This window comes from Dermacentor silvarum, chromosome 2, assembly GCF_013339745.2.
Source record: "Dermacentor silvarum isolate Dsil-2018 chromosome 2, BIME_Dsil_1.4, whole genome shotgun sequence".
NCBI classification, from domain to species: domain Eukaryota; kingdom Metazoa; phylum Arthropoda; class Arachnida; order Ixodida; family Ixodidae; genus Dermacentor; species Dermacentor silvarum.
This window is the reverse complement of record NC_051155.1, coordinates 28,447,068-28,460,656: the sequence shown is the minus strand read 5'-3', so window position 1 is coordinate 28,460,656 and position 13,589 is coordinate 28,447,068. Positions and strand designations below refer to the sequence as shown.

The 13,589-nt window shown below is 44.8% G+C and overlaps 1 protein-coding gene across 1 annotated transcript in view; it reads left to right on the top strand.

Annotated features, from left to right (window-relative positions):
• The window catches only part of LOC119441385 (ubiquitin carboxyl-terminal hydrolase 11), a 99,054-nt gene that overhangs the window by 21,499 nt on the left and 63,966 nt on the right, over positions 1–13,589 (top strand). The window contains exons 3-5 of the mRNA XM_037705999.2: positions 2,886–3,079; positions 7,329–7,639; positions 8,095–8,240. Coding sequence (XP_037561927.1) covers positions 2,886–3,079; positions 7,329–7,639; positions 8,095–8,240 — 651 coding nt within the window. The remainder of the gene's footprint in view (positions 1–2,885; positions 3,080–7,328; positions 7,640–8,094; positions 8,241–13,589) is intronic.

Below are 13,589 nucleotides of genomic sequence, written 5' to 3'. Positions count from 1 at the left end.
GCAAACACTATAATGCTTTCACATTTCCATGCGCAAGCAGCGTTAAGCGTCTCTGCCCAATTTTAGTTTTTTTGTGAGTTTTTGTGTATTGCTGAGTTTCTTCAATTCTTGAGAACAAATTGAGTAGAAGGACTGTAATTTATGTATAATTTAAGAACCTCCAGTATCTTACCCTGCCTTTTTCTTGTGACAGAAAAGACAAAAGTTATAGTTGAGTTTAAGAGGAAGCTTTTTATTGGGAGCTCCTATGTATATGAATATACGTGGGACCGAAGAAACTTGTTTTGCTCGTTATTCACTGCACCAATTTTTATGAGGTTTGTTACGTTTAGAAGAAAAAAGTTAGTCTGTAGACTGTAAAGGCATACTTTATATGTAGTCTGTATTATTTTACAAGAATTTTAAAAATTGCAAAATTGGGGGAAAAAGACCCATCAGGTATGATGCTTTCGAACTGGTAACTCAGTACTAAGCAATGATATTTAAATTCTGTTAACTGAACCTCGCCTATTAAAACATCTAGAGCAGCCAAAACTAATGTATTAAACACCAATCCCAAATATACCGCTAATTTGCGGCATAAGCACTGCAACAATTTCACACATTGGAAACTCGTATGTCAAAATTGTCCTCTTTAGATGGTCTGTCTAACCGTTTTTATGCACTTTACAGCACTGTGATATGTACTTGTTTTTGGTGCAGAGTTGCGCATTTATGAACTGATGGTTCAATTTTTTTTTCTGCAGGTTACCAATGTTCAACTCTATTTCGATTCGGGGTATTTTTGTTGGAAGAATGAGCTTGTAAATCAGAATCTCAAAATTCTATATGGAACTATGAGGTATGGGGCTTATGGGCATAAGGGTTTTACAATGTGGCAAGGCTTGCATTTTGAGAGAGCGACATTCACTAGGATATTGTGGGATTGTTACAAGAATCATAACACAGCACTTGCGTGGTTAGCTTACATCAATCTGAGCATAAGTGCACCTTCTTTCTTCTTCTTTTGTTTTTTTCTTTCTTTTTTTGATTTTTTTCTCAGCATGTCTCTTGGTGTGCATGCTCTAATAGTTTGCTAGTTACTGCAATCCAGTTTTTGTTTTTTTTCTTCCATTTTTGTATGGATGGTGTTTGACTTGCTTGAGTTAGCAGCTGTACCATATCGTTGCAACACAAACGGTGATTCATTGAAGATCCTTGAAAAATGCTTCTTTGTGGAGCCCATTTGGCGTACTGAATTTGGATCTGCAAGTGTCTCAGCTCACCCTGGGCTGTACTTTTCAACATTTACATGTCGGATGTCCAAACTCAAACATACAGTCTTGCAACTCGCAGGAGGCTGCTAATGAAGCATCCCGAAATTGTGAGGGAAGCCTTTGTTTACTCTAATGCATTTCTTCATTTTGTATGAGCATTATTATATATTTCAGTTAAAATTCGATTCTAGTTCAGACGCATTTCATGCATAAGAATTCAGGTTCACTTGCCAGAATTTGCATTTGGGTAGAGTTTGCAGTTTAGGTTCGGTTTCATCGCCTGCATATATATGGTTTTTCTTGTATGCCGTAAGTTTGCCTGTACCATGTTCCACTGCACTTTGACCTTTTTATGCTTTTGATTTCCTCCTATCGCTCCCTCAATGTAATACAGTCGACTTCCGTTAATTCGATTGGTTAATTCGATTTTTCAGTTAATTTGGTCCTGGCCAGCGCGCATGCATTTGTATGGGCCCAAACATTTATTTTCATCCTAAAATTGGCCTACACTGAAAACTTTACCAGTCGGCACACATGTGCCTGACACTTATGGTGACCCCAATAGCGACCCATTTAGTGGCAACATCTGTCTTGGCGAAGCTTAGGGGACAGTGAATGCATTGAACACGTGTAATCTCCCATCGAAAGCGGCAATGTTCGGCCTGCCGTAGGAAGATTTTCAAGCAATAACTACACCTCACCAATGTCCGATTACGGTAGTTACCAAATTCTAATGCACCAATTTTTTTTCCAAGAAAATTGGACTGAAAATTGTCTGCGCAATGCAGCCGGGATGCGAAACCAAAACTGCCTTTGCGCTGTTTGTATTCTTTACCGCATAACACAAATGTATTGCGACGGAAGTGTCGTTAAAATCCTGTGGGTGAAGCTGACTTTAGAAAACCGGCTGCCATTGTGCAATACGTTAGACCCTTGCCCGTGTTGCTTGAAAAAAATCGGGTGCACATTAGATTTCTCCTCTGTTTAGGAGCCTTCATGTCATTTCTACATTACTTTTCTACTTTTCACATAAAGTGGGCACACCTGTGATTCGGGGGCGTGTTAGACTCGCGCAAATACTGCCTAATGAATCAGCTTTGTGTTATGGCGTCTTTTTCTGCATCTTGTTGTTATTTTGGCCCACCGCATAATTCAATAAATTTTGTTTGCCTGGTTTAGGATCGAATTAACGGAAGTCAACTGTTCCATTGGGAGGTCTTGAAGGTTTTGTTAAATGACTGCGATGGTGTACTGATATACTATTGTGGCACTTAATGTAACGTTAGGCTGTCTTCACTGCAGCCTCTCTCAGAGTCTAGCTGCAGTTTTGAGGCATAAAAAAAGTAGTCTGGTGATAAGTTGTTAGCCATGCTTGTTGGTGGGATGACATAATTACGTCAAACAGTGTGAACATGGGACTGAGGCTAGAGAAACTATTACACCGATACCATAGCACTTGAAATGTACCAGTGCCTGTGTTTGAGCTGTTTTCCTTATTACGCCAGTCTATTGATCATTATAAAAGGGTTGTTATGTAAGGAATTTCCTACAAAAATGTGGCCTCATTGCTCGAAGTGGTCCACTTGTGGTGATGCTGATGCCCTTTTCTTCTCCCACTTGTGTGCGCAGCACCCTGTCGCCTGAGACGGAGCGTGGGGGCGAGCTGCCCGAGGAGGTAGCCAGGGGGGAAATGGGTCTCCCCGAGGAGGACACTGCGCTCTGGCCCGTCCAGGAGGAAGGGGGCCCCCTGTCGCCCCTGTTCAGCAGCCTGCAGGACGCACCCCTGGCACCACACAGCGACCACACGCCGCCTACTCCAAAGGGTAAGGATAAGATTCTGCCACTGAGAGCGAGGTCACGGGTTCAATTCCCGACTACAGCAGCTGCATGATAATGCGGGGAGGAGGAGGGGAGGCACGTGGAGAAACTGGTGGTCAGAATCTGGAGCTCAGCATTGGGCCCACTGTATGCGTGGGGACACGCATAAGCACCAAGAAAAAAAAAATTAGAAACGATCCTAATCTTTGACTTAGGTGTCTGCTAGTGGCACTTTAACCTCGGCATTGGTTCACCCTGGCGTATTGTTTGGGTTAACTTTGCGTTTTCCTTGTGTTAACTTTGTGTTATTAAAGTGAAGTACAACACAGACACAGAGAATGCTGGTGAATTCTTGATGTAAACGATGTAAACTACACGACACTACACTAGGCCCAGTGTCCTCGTCGTCGGAAATTTGACGGTACACAACACTTGGCCTGGCGTCCTCGTCGTCTACTTCCATGGCGAACGGAACTAGTGGGAAACTGCCACGCACATGGAGCCAAACCGTTACTGATGCGGCGGGTATCTCAAGTGTACGAATGTGTGCTTTGGTGTGTGGTAATTAATCTTTCCTTAATTGTTTCTAATTATTCCTGACACTTAATTAGGTATTTACTGTACTAAATCTGTGCTCTGATATATCTATCATGGGAAGGAGAACTATATTTTAGTTTTCTAAGCAGTTCGCTTTTTTTCCCGCAACGTGGTGATTTTTAAATGCACTGCCTCCGATTGAAGCGCGCGGGCTTCGAAAGATAGCATATCATCGATGGATCGTGCAGCAGAGAGTTTGAGGACGCTGCTTTTTCGTTGACTTTGACTCTGAGAGCGACGACGATGCAAACCAGCCCGGAACATCGGTGGCCGCAGCTCAGCACGCAAAACTGAAGTGTTTGCACTTACATTTTTGTGGCGGAATACCTGTTCAATAAAAAATTTTGATTTCCTCCGAGATAGTGCCTATTAGATGGCATACATTTTGTATATCTCATAATTTTCGTTACATTTCTATCTTAGTAGATACAAACATGTCATTACAAGCTTTGTTCAAGCTTATCCCACAATCTTGTTTTTGGCATTTTATGTTTTTTATGACATTCATCTTGTTAACAAAGCTTTTATGCGTGAAAAGTGCATTCATTCTCCTTTTGTTTATGTATTACTTTAAATATTGAGTGCAGTAGTTCCCCCAGAAAAAAAAAATTGCGTAACCTACAAAAATCACTTATATTCCCTATAGCAAGGAAAAAGTTAATTATTACATCACTTAGTGCATACCTGGTCTACTTTCCCCGCCAACTACTTATTAAGGTTTTACTGTAATATGTTATAACAAGATGTCATTGTACTTCAATTATAATTTGCACCATCTTACCAAGTGCATCCTGGCATGCCGATCACTGATGAACAACTGTTGCAGCATAATGCTTAAAAGCTAGAAAGAACTTCTTTGATTTCTAATGTTTTTGATGCACAGTTATTATAGAAAAGACACATGCACATACATTTGCTCATTTTCTCATGATGTGCTGCTGTGAAAATGTTCCAGGAGTATAAATATGTTCGATACAATGTAAGATGCATATAATGGCTGTATATCTGTTTTTGCAACTGCTCATTTGGTCTAGTAAGTCTGGGGCTCCATGTGCATGTGATGACTTAAGCTTGCAAATGGTTTTGAGGGAGGTGGGACTGCTGGCAGAGCAGCAGCAGAGGAGAGGTTTGTCTGCTCTCCTCTCCTTGTGTGCTAGTGGGGAAAATACTTATGCAATTTCTGCTCATATTTTGCCAGCGTCTCTTGTGGGTGCACATAGACATCCAAAAGAATGTGTGTTCTGGGCTTTTGTAAGTTGTCCGTGTTTGATTCTTGCGTGATGGTTCTGGTGTGCCACGTATACAGCAAAACTCTGTTGATACGTTACTCGCCGTTATGCCTTCCTGGCTGCTACGTCGTGTTTTCGCGGTCCCAACCTAAATACCAGTGACCTCCATGCATGTATTATGTTCCCATTTGACACGTCACAATTCTGTAATGTTCCCGCATCTTACGTTGCGTTTGAACACGGCGGTCATGTAAATTTGCTCTTGCATGTTGCAACAAGTGACTGAAGTTGCAGAAGCATCGGGAGAAAACGTGCACAGAACAGTTGGCGATGAATGAGAGCTTCTTTCTTGCATCTGCCCGAGGAACATGCACTTGCGCGAGCTTTAGCTTCTTGAAAGGATCAAATCCACCGAGCACAGGGCTAAATTATTTTGCCACCTCCAAGGGTCTTATTTGTGTCGCATAATTGCCGGTTCACTTTAGTCAGCTTGGCTGCAATAAAGCGGTGTTATGCATTGAGGTATATATGGAAAATATTGAGGTGAAACATATCAAGAGCAGAAAGGGGCTACTGTCACAGGACGTTGTACGTGTCCCTTAATTACAGTCGATCCCGGACATATCAAGCTCGGATATATCGAATTATTGTTTATATCGAACACTTGTAAAATTCCCTTGAAAATCCAATGCAAAAGTATACTGTTGTACTATGTGTATATCGAATTCTCGTTTACCAAGACATTCGATATATCAAACGCTGCACCATGCCGCGCCCCTGCAAGTGCGTTCCTCCTAACGAATACGCGATCACTTCTTGCATCAGCGTAAATATTTAATGCCGAAAAATTTGAAATGGCCCTGTTTTGGCAGATGCTGTCAGACGAGATATTGAATCTGAAGGGCAGTATATGCCATGGAGGAAGAATGAGCAGTATGCTTCAGTTTAGCTCGCTGCACATATGGATGGCTCGTGCAAACTGCGGAAGTACGTTATTGGCAAGAGCAGATCACTACTGTGCTTCAAGAATGTGACAGGGCTTTGTCTGATATGCGCTCCACAAGAAGGCGTGGATGGCACTAAATCTTTTCATTGAATGGCACCGTGCGGGGGTTGCCGAACTGGCGCCGCTAGGCTTGTTGTCTTGTAGACAAAGGTTTTCCGCGAACGGTATTTTAGGATTCTGTGAGTGGCCAAAGTGAATCCGACCCCAACCTCCACTTGGACGGATCTTTACCTTAGTTCGAATTTACCAAAACCACCGCACCCCACATCTGCACTTTGTGGAAAGAGCCCTTGCGACGACGACGTGCAAGACTCGCCACTGTGCGATAGGCAGGTCCACGCTGAACGCGTTTCTTTTGGGCATGCACAGTTGCATGTCAATGAGAACGGCCTTGAATGTTCTGTAAAGCTTAACGGCACTTTTGAAACTTGCTGCGTGTCGGCAATTACCGGCGCAGAGTCCGGAGGGGAAGGGCTGAGAACGAAGGGAGTACGTACCAGCCACAAGACATCAGAATGCTGAGTGGACGCAAGAGAACTACGGACTTTTTAGGACTGTTGAGAAGCGAGGATGACTGTTTTCAACAGAAAGCCGGTTCCGGAACCCGGCAGAACAGTTGGCCACGTATGACGAACGGCCGTTTAATTGACGCATCTTGAGAAGGACACGCGGCCGGGCACGTTCTTGTGCGATTCGCTGTACAAGGGCCCTGATGGCAGCACAGCGTGCATTCATACAGGCTAGTTTGCTTCCGCCTTGTATGTATTTCTACCTTTTCTTGAATAAAAATGCACAACGCGCACGAGACGCACCATGGTCCTGAGTATGAGCAACGCGAGCTTTAAGGTTAGCTTTGCTAAGACCATTCCCCAGCACGAGCAACTTCTAACGTTCAGGAGCAAAAAATATGCCAAGTTTTGTGCAGTCGACATGGTCTTAGAGAAGCAAATTGGTCAGTTCCGGCTTTTCGCGATCTCAGGGAACTGTCAGCGACGTGCTACGGATAGTCATATTTTATATTTTGAATGATCGATACACGGAACTATTTCGCAATTCTCTTCGAGTTCGATATATCTGGGATCGGGACTGCATACACGTGAAGACGAGCATCCATCAACTAGCCCAACTTGCCGCTATACTGTATACACGTGCCATCCCCGCTCACAGTACGAGCACCTAGATGTCTAATAACTGTACTGGCAGCCACTCAGAGCTGTTTCTGATGGTGTTGAGGTGATTTGTGCCCTTGCTCACTGTTACGTTTTCCAGGCTATGACGCTTTTTTTTTTTTCGTTCTCTCTTGCAAAACGTATGAACGGGGTTCTACTATATATTAGCGGCCCTCGGTAGGCACTCTTGTGAGACTCGCCTCTAGTGTGAAGCTTTCTGAGCATGTGGTATTAATCCTTGTGCTTGTCACAGGAGGCCTGCTGGCGGTGGAGCAGGCCATTCCATCGGTGCGGGGAGTGTGTGGCTTGCGCAACTTGGGCAACACGTGCTTTATGAATGCGGGCCTCCAGTGCCTGCTGAGCAATGGCCGCCTGGTCTCCTACTTTCTGGCTCGCTCCGGGGAGGAGGACGCCGGGGAGAGAGGAGAGGACGAGGACTCCCTGACATCGCAGCTGGCGCATCTTCTGCGGCAGGTGTGGAGTGGCAGCTACTCGTGCCTGCGGCCGGCCCCGTTCAAGGAGGCGCTGGCACAGGCCTGCCCCCAATTCAGTGACTGCCGCCAGGTGAGGCTGTTGCTGCTCATCCACAGCGTGGTCTGTAAAATGCGCTGGCAGTATTAGAAGCGTAGAACATTTTACTACAACGTTAGTTAAAGAGCTTGAAACTTTTTCATATACTGGCATAAACCTGGAGGCATATCTACCGAGAGAAACAAGTTTTAGTCTTTTGTTTTTTCCCCTTGGGTACAGGGGTTGATTTGGTTGGGAGAAGATATATTGAGTAACCAGCCTAGCCAAATGCGATGCCATCTGCTGTGTGGATGCACATCTGAGTTGCCTGCTTGCTAGGTTCCTAGCCTTGCTGCGAGGTGAAGCAGGTATGAAATTGGCTAAAGAACCACCTGGTTTGCTGTGTGTCATTGCATTGTTCAATTTCCCGTTTTACAATCAATGCTTGACTCCATCGTGTATGAGTGCACAGGTAGAATGATCTTCAAGCGTGGCTTGTGTGTTCCCAGCACGACTGCCAGGAGTTTTTGACGCTGCTTCTGGACACACTGCACGAGCAGACCAACCGGGCTGGCCGGGACTCGAGAGGTTCCCCTTTGCAGGGCAGTGGCAGTGAATCGTCAACTAGTTCCTGGGAAGCAGCTGTGCCTCTCCGGTAAGAACCATCATGGGCGACATGTATGCCGCACTGAACTGCATGCTCGTGTGCCATAGTGGAACATTAGCATGTGTTGTCTTACTTTTGGTTCGTGGTGGCTTTCACTGGAGTGGCAATGTTAGAATGGTATCACACTTGCACAGGACATCCTTGCTGTTTTGAAATGAATTGTGAATGCTTCATTCGCTTTGATAGCAAGTTTGGTCCATCCTAATCAGGTTGTAGGCATGTTGAGTTGGCGAAGATCGACCCTGTCAGTGCCAGGAGTTGCCAGACTGTACGGGCGATGAAGATTTTTAAAAATTTTTTAGTCCTACGATGTTGCGATTTACGACAAGAAAGGGGCAGTAGTTGCCTGGCTAACACTACAAATGCAGATTGAGGAATTGTGAACAGTTAGGGCGCTACAACAAACATAAAGCGACAACAAAAATGAAACTGCCCTTATGTTTGCGACAGTGTAACAGAAGACAAAGGAGAATAGTGTGCAGCTGTCAGGTTTATAAAAGGAAGTCTGCATGGCTTACTGATTGTTATGCAGCAGAAAAAAAGAAAATGTCTGGACATTTTGCTGTCCCCAACTGGTTCAAGCCGGAGCTCAGCCCGTTTACTCAAAGGTCGAGACTGTTTTGCTAAATTCAGGACAATTGGCAACCCTACAACCATACGGCTACAGCTGTAGGCACCGCTCGCCACAAATGTTTTGACACAACTGAAGAGTCAGCTGCACTAAAGCTTATTTAAATTTTTTGCAAACTAAGGTCACCAGTAACTCTCGCTGCGAAATGGCCTTTGACATACTGGTCATAAGCCTAAATGCCCGTGTCGGCACCTCGCATCAAAACACTTGTCATACGTTTTTCTTACGTAACCGATGCAGTGCAGTAGCAAACCAGCCTGTATGGAAACTGTATCGTGCCGGCATCAACGTGCCTGAACCACAAATAATGCCATGCCATTTAAACAGCCACTATCCTCGTTTGTTAGCAGTAAGAGTCGACCAGGTGCTTAATTCGGAAGTGGCGCTCAGCTTGCAGGACTCGTAAGTGGATTCCCACGCGTGTGTTAGAAACTGCGCTCGTGAGGCACTGTGGGCCCGCAAGTCGAACAGGGACGAGTCTTGCACTCTGCTGCTGTGTGGGTCTCTTGCTGCTCGCAGATTACCGAAGTGCAGATGTGGCCTGCGATGGCGTCGTTAAATCCGAAATGCAATGCAAAATGTATTCTCTAAATCGATTAATTGTGGAATTGAATGGGGAAAACCGGGACGGGCTTGGATTTGCTCTAACCACCCTAACCCCCGTATTCAGAAATGCATCTTAAGTTGAAGCCCGTGCATGACTTTGATCTAAGTGACGCCTGGGGTGAACATGCCCAGGACGCTCATTGCGTTTCCTCTGGCACATTCACAATTTAAATCTAGTCAAGCATGGGCTTCAACTTCAGATGCATTTCTGAATATGGTAAGATGTGCCCTCTGCCGTAGAACATTCTCAAGTGGATATGAGCACCGTTGAATGGTGTAGAACGTACAGCGGTAGACATTTTGGTAGCAGCCAGGTTTGAGCAGTCAGATATGGCATGACCCACTATGCATGTCGCTATTGTCACCTATATGTTACCTAAATATTCCTTATGAAGTGGATATGAGCACCGTTGAATGGTGTAGAACGTACAGCGGTAGACATTTTGGTAGCAGCCAGGTTTGAGCAGTCAGATATGGCATGACCCACCATGCATGTCGCTATTGTCACCTATATGTTACCTAAATATTCCTTATGAAGTGGATATGAGCACCGTTGAATGGTGTAGAACGTACAGCGGTAGACATTTTGGTAGCAGCCAGGTTTGAGCAGTCAGATATGGCATGACCCACCATGCATGTCGCTATTGTCACCTACGTGTTACCTAAATATTCCTTATGAAGTGGATATGAGCACCGTTGAATGGTGTAGAACGTACAGCGGTAGACATTTTGGTAGCAGCCAGGTTTGAGCAGTCAGATATGGCATGACCCACCATGCATGTCGCTATTGTCACCTATATGTTACCTAAATATTCCTTATGAAGTGGATATGAGCACCGTTGAATGGTGTAGAACGTACAGCGGTAGACATTTTGGTAGCGGCCAGGTTTGAGCAGTCGGATATGGCATGACCCACCATGCATGTCACTATTGTCACCTACATGTTACCTAAATATTCCTTATGAAGTGGATATGAGCACCGTTGAATGGTGTAGAACGTACAGCGGTAGACATTTTGGTAGCAGCCAGGTTTGAGCAGTCAGATATGGCATGACCCACCATGCATGTCGCTATTGTCACCTATATGTTACCTAAATATTCCTTATGAAGTGGATATGAGCACCGTTGACTGGTGTAGAACGTACAGCGGTAGACATTTTGGTAGCAGCCAGGTTTGAGCAGTCAGATATGGCATGACCCACCATGCATGTCGCTATTGTCACCTATATGTTACCTAAATATTCCTTATGAAGTGGATATGAGCACCGTTGAATGGTGTAGAACGTACAGCGGTAGACATTTTGGTAGCAGCCAGGTTTGAGCAGTCAGATATGGCATGACCCACCATGCATGTCGCTATTGTCACCTATATGTTACCTAAATATTCCTTATGAAGTGGATATGAGCACCGTTGAATGGTGTAGAACGTACAGCGGTAGACATTTTGGTAGCAGCCAGGTTTGAGCAGTCAGATATGGCATGACCCACCATGCATGTCGCTATTGTCACCTACGTGTTACCTAAATATTCCTTATGAAGTGGATATGAGCACCGTTGAATGGTGTAGAACGTACAGCGGTAGACATTTTGGTAGCAGCCAGGTTTGAGCAGTCAGATATGGCATGACCCACCATGCATGTCGCTATTGTCACCTATATGTTACCTAAATATTCCTTATGAAGTGGATATGAGCACCGTTGAATGGTGTAGAACGTACAGCGGTAGACATTTTGGTAGCAGCCAGGTTTGAGCAGTCGGATATGGCATGACCCACCATGCATGTCGCTATTGTCACCTACATGTTACCTAAATATTCCTTATGAAGTGGATATGAGCACCGTTGAATGGTGTAGAACGTACAGCGGTAGACATTTTGGTAGCAGCCAGGTTTGAGCAGTCAGATATGGCATGACCCACCATGCATGTCGCTATTGTCACCTATATGTTACCTAAATATTCCTTATGAAGTGGATATGAGCACCGTTGAATGGTGTAGAACATACAGCAGCAGACATTTTGGAGCGCCCGAATAATTCGAAAATATTGAATACCTGAATTCGAAACGAAGCGAATAACAAATATAGAATTATTCGACCGAATATTGGACAATACCGAATATTTGCCCATCCCTACACATTAGTCATGTGCCAGTGCCTCTTCAATGAGCATTTCATCGAGCGTATGATCGATCGGCAGGAACGTTGTGCAGATTTCGATGGCGTATGTGCGGCTAATGAGTGACACTGTTCCTTCGATGCTACCCGACGCTGCAGCTTACATATCAGAAAATTCTAACAAAAAGTACAGGCAAGGCTCCGATGGGATGTCAGCCGTCAAAATAATCCTGAAGAGACAGCGAGCCAAACTTACACACGTTTCAAGTAAATAGGAAGTGAATGAAATAGTCACGTGTTCTATAGTGAAGAATGAGTGTTTGCACACAAGTGAAGAAAAGATCCTGTTGAAAGACGGCCCATGAAATGATTCTGTGTGCCGAAAATTCATCTTAAATTGCAGCAACCACAGTTAAAAAAAAACGACTGCCAGATGCCTTGCTGCTAGCAGATTTTTTTTTCCTTTCACCAGCTAAAGCCTTCAGGAGTCATCGGTTGTATGCAGAACAAAATCGAAGTTGCGAACAGCATCATCAAGCTAATATTATTGCGAAAGCAATTATATGGACACTCCAGGCACATTTCTGCTGTCGCTGTGATGTTTCGTATAAAGTCCAAGGGTGAAAACATTGTCGCTGCACGCCGTATGCTGTATGTGCGAGTGAAAGCGTGTGAGGGTAAGCCAACAATGGTGGCTTAATCTCGTGTGTGCAAGGGAGGAAAGTGGGGAGGAAGTGCAAGGAACCGGGGGGGAGGGGGGGGGTGGCCTCCTACTCGCGGCTGCTGCGTATGGCGCGGCCGCGTCGGCCTTACCTTGAAAGTGATTTGCGACGGGGAGCGACAGAGACAGAGTCCACCATGCGCTATGTTTTCGTCGCTTAGTTGGCGTTGAATCGTGAGGCAGCACGAAGGTCAATTCGCTCGCTGCTGCTACCACACTTTCTCACTCCAGCATTTTGACAGCGAGTTTCTGCACTCATCGGGTGAGATATGTTCATGTTTGCTTGCCCACGTGTGACACATGGTTAATTTAGTTAGTAAGTGAATGTTTACAAGTTTATACAGCTGATAAAACTACTATCCGTTACTATCCTTACTTTGTATAGCTGTCTACTACTTTGCTATTGCAATCAATGCTTCACTTTAGGGCGAAACTGTGAATTTTATTGCTCGTTTGCACTTCCTTGTGACCAGGAAGAACTTGGCTGCTTAGCGTACTCCAGAAAAGAAAGAGCACCTTACGGTAATATGTTACGACATGCTTTGTGAGTGCTGTGATTCAGGGCAGTGTTTCATTTAAGCTGTAGTTGCACTAAAAGCTTGGCGTTGCTGGTGTGCGTGTTCGACCGAAGAATTACCTTAATCAATTATTGCATTAAATATACGATTATACGATGATCAGCCGTCCAAACTATTGTTTTGCTTGCTACGAGCTACTCCTCTCATAGAAGTAATCAATAATCATGCATAATCGAGCAATGCAAGAATTTCTCTTTTTTTTTCCATGAAAAATTTTGTCGGCCCTTCCACTCCCTGAAGATGGTTAACTAGTGAAGCTGAAATGTGCGGCCCTGGTGTTTATCAGTGGGTTAATCCCGAGGGTTCGTTAAAGTATTTGTCAATTATGAGGTTACACACACGTTCAGCTGTGACAGAGAGAACGATGTCACTGACGGTATGCCCACAGGCTGCCGTTGTCACTTGCCTTCGATGTCTTGAGTTTGCTTGGCAGCTTGGGGGTTAGCAGCATTCGCCTGCCATTGCTGCTTGCGATTCTTCGAAATTAAATTGCTTCAAAATTAAATCTGTCCGTTATGTAAGACAATGACTGGCTCATACCCCCATAAATGCGGCCTTCCCATTACGACGACAAAAGAGAAGTGAAGTTCTACGCTGGAATGATGAGCGGCAACGCAGCCAGCTGGGAAAGAAGACGTTGATGCCAAATGTGGGAGCAGTGGCACAAATGCGAGCGCAACCCGAGGG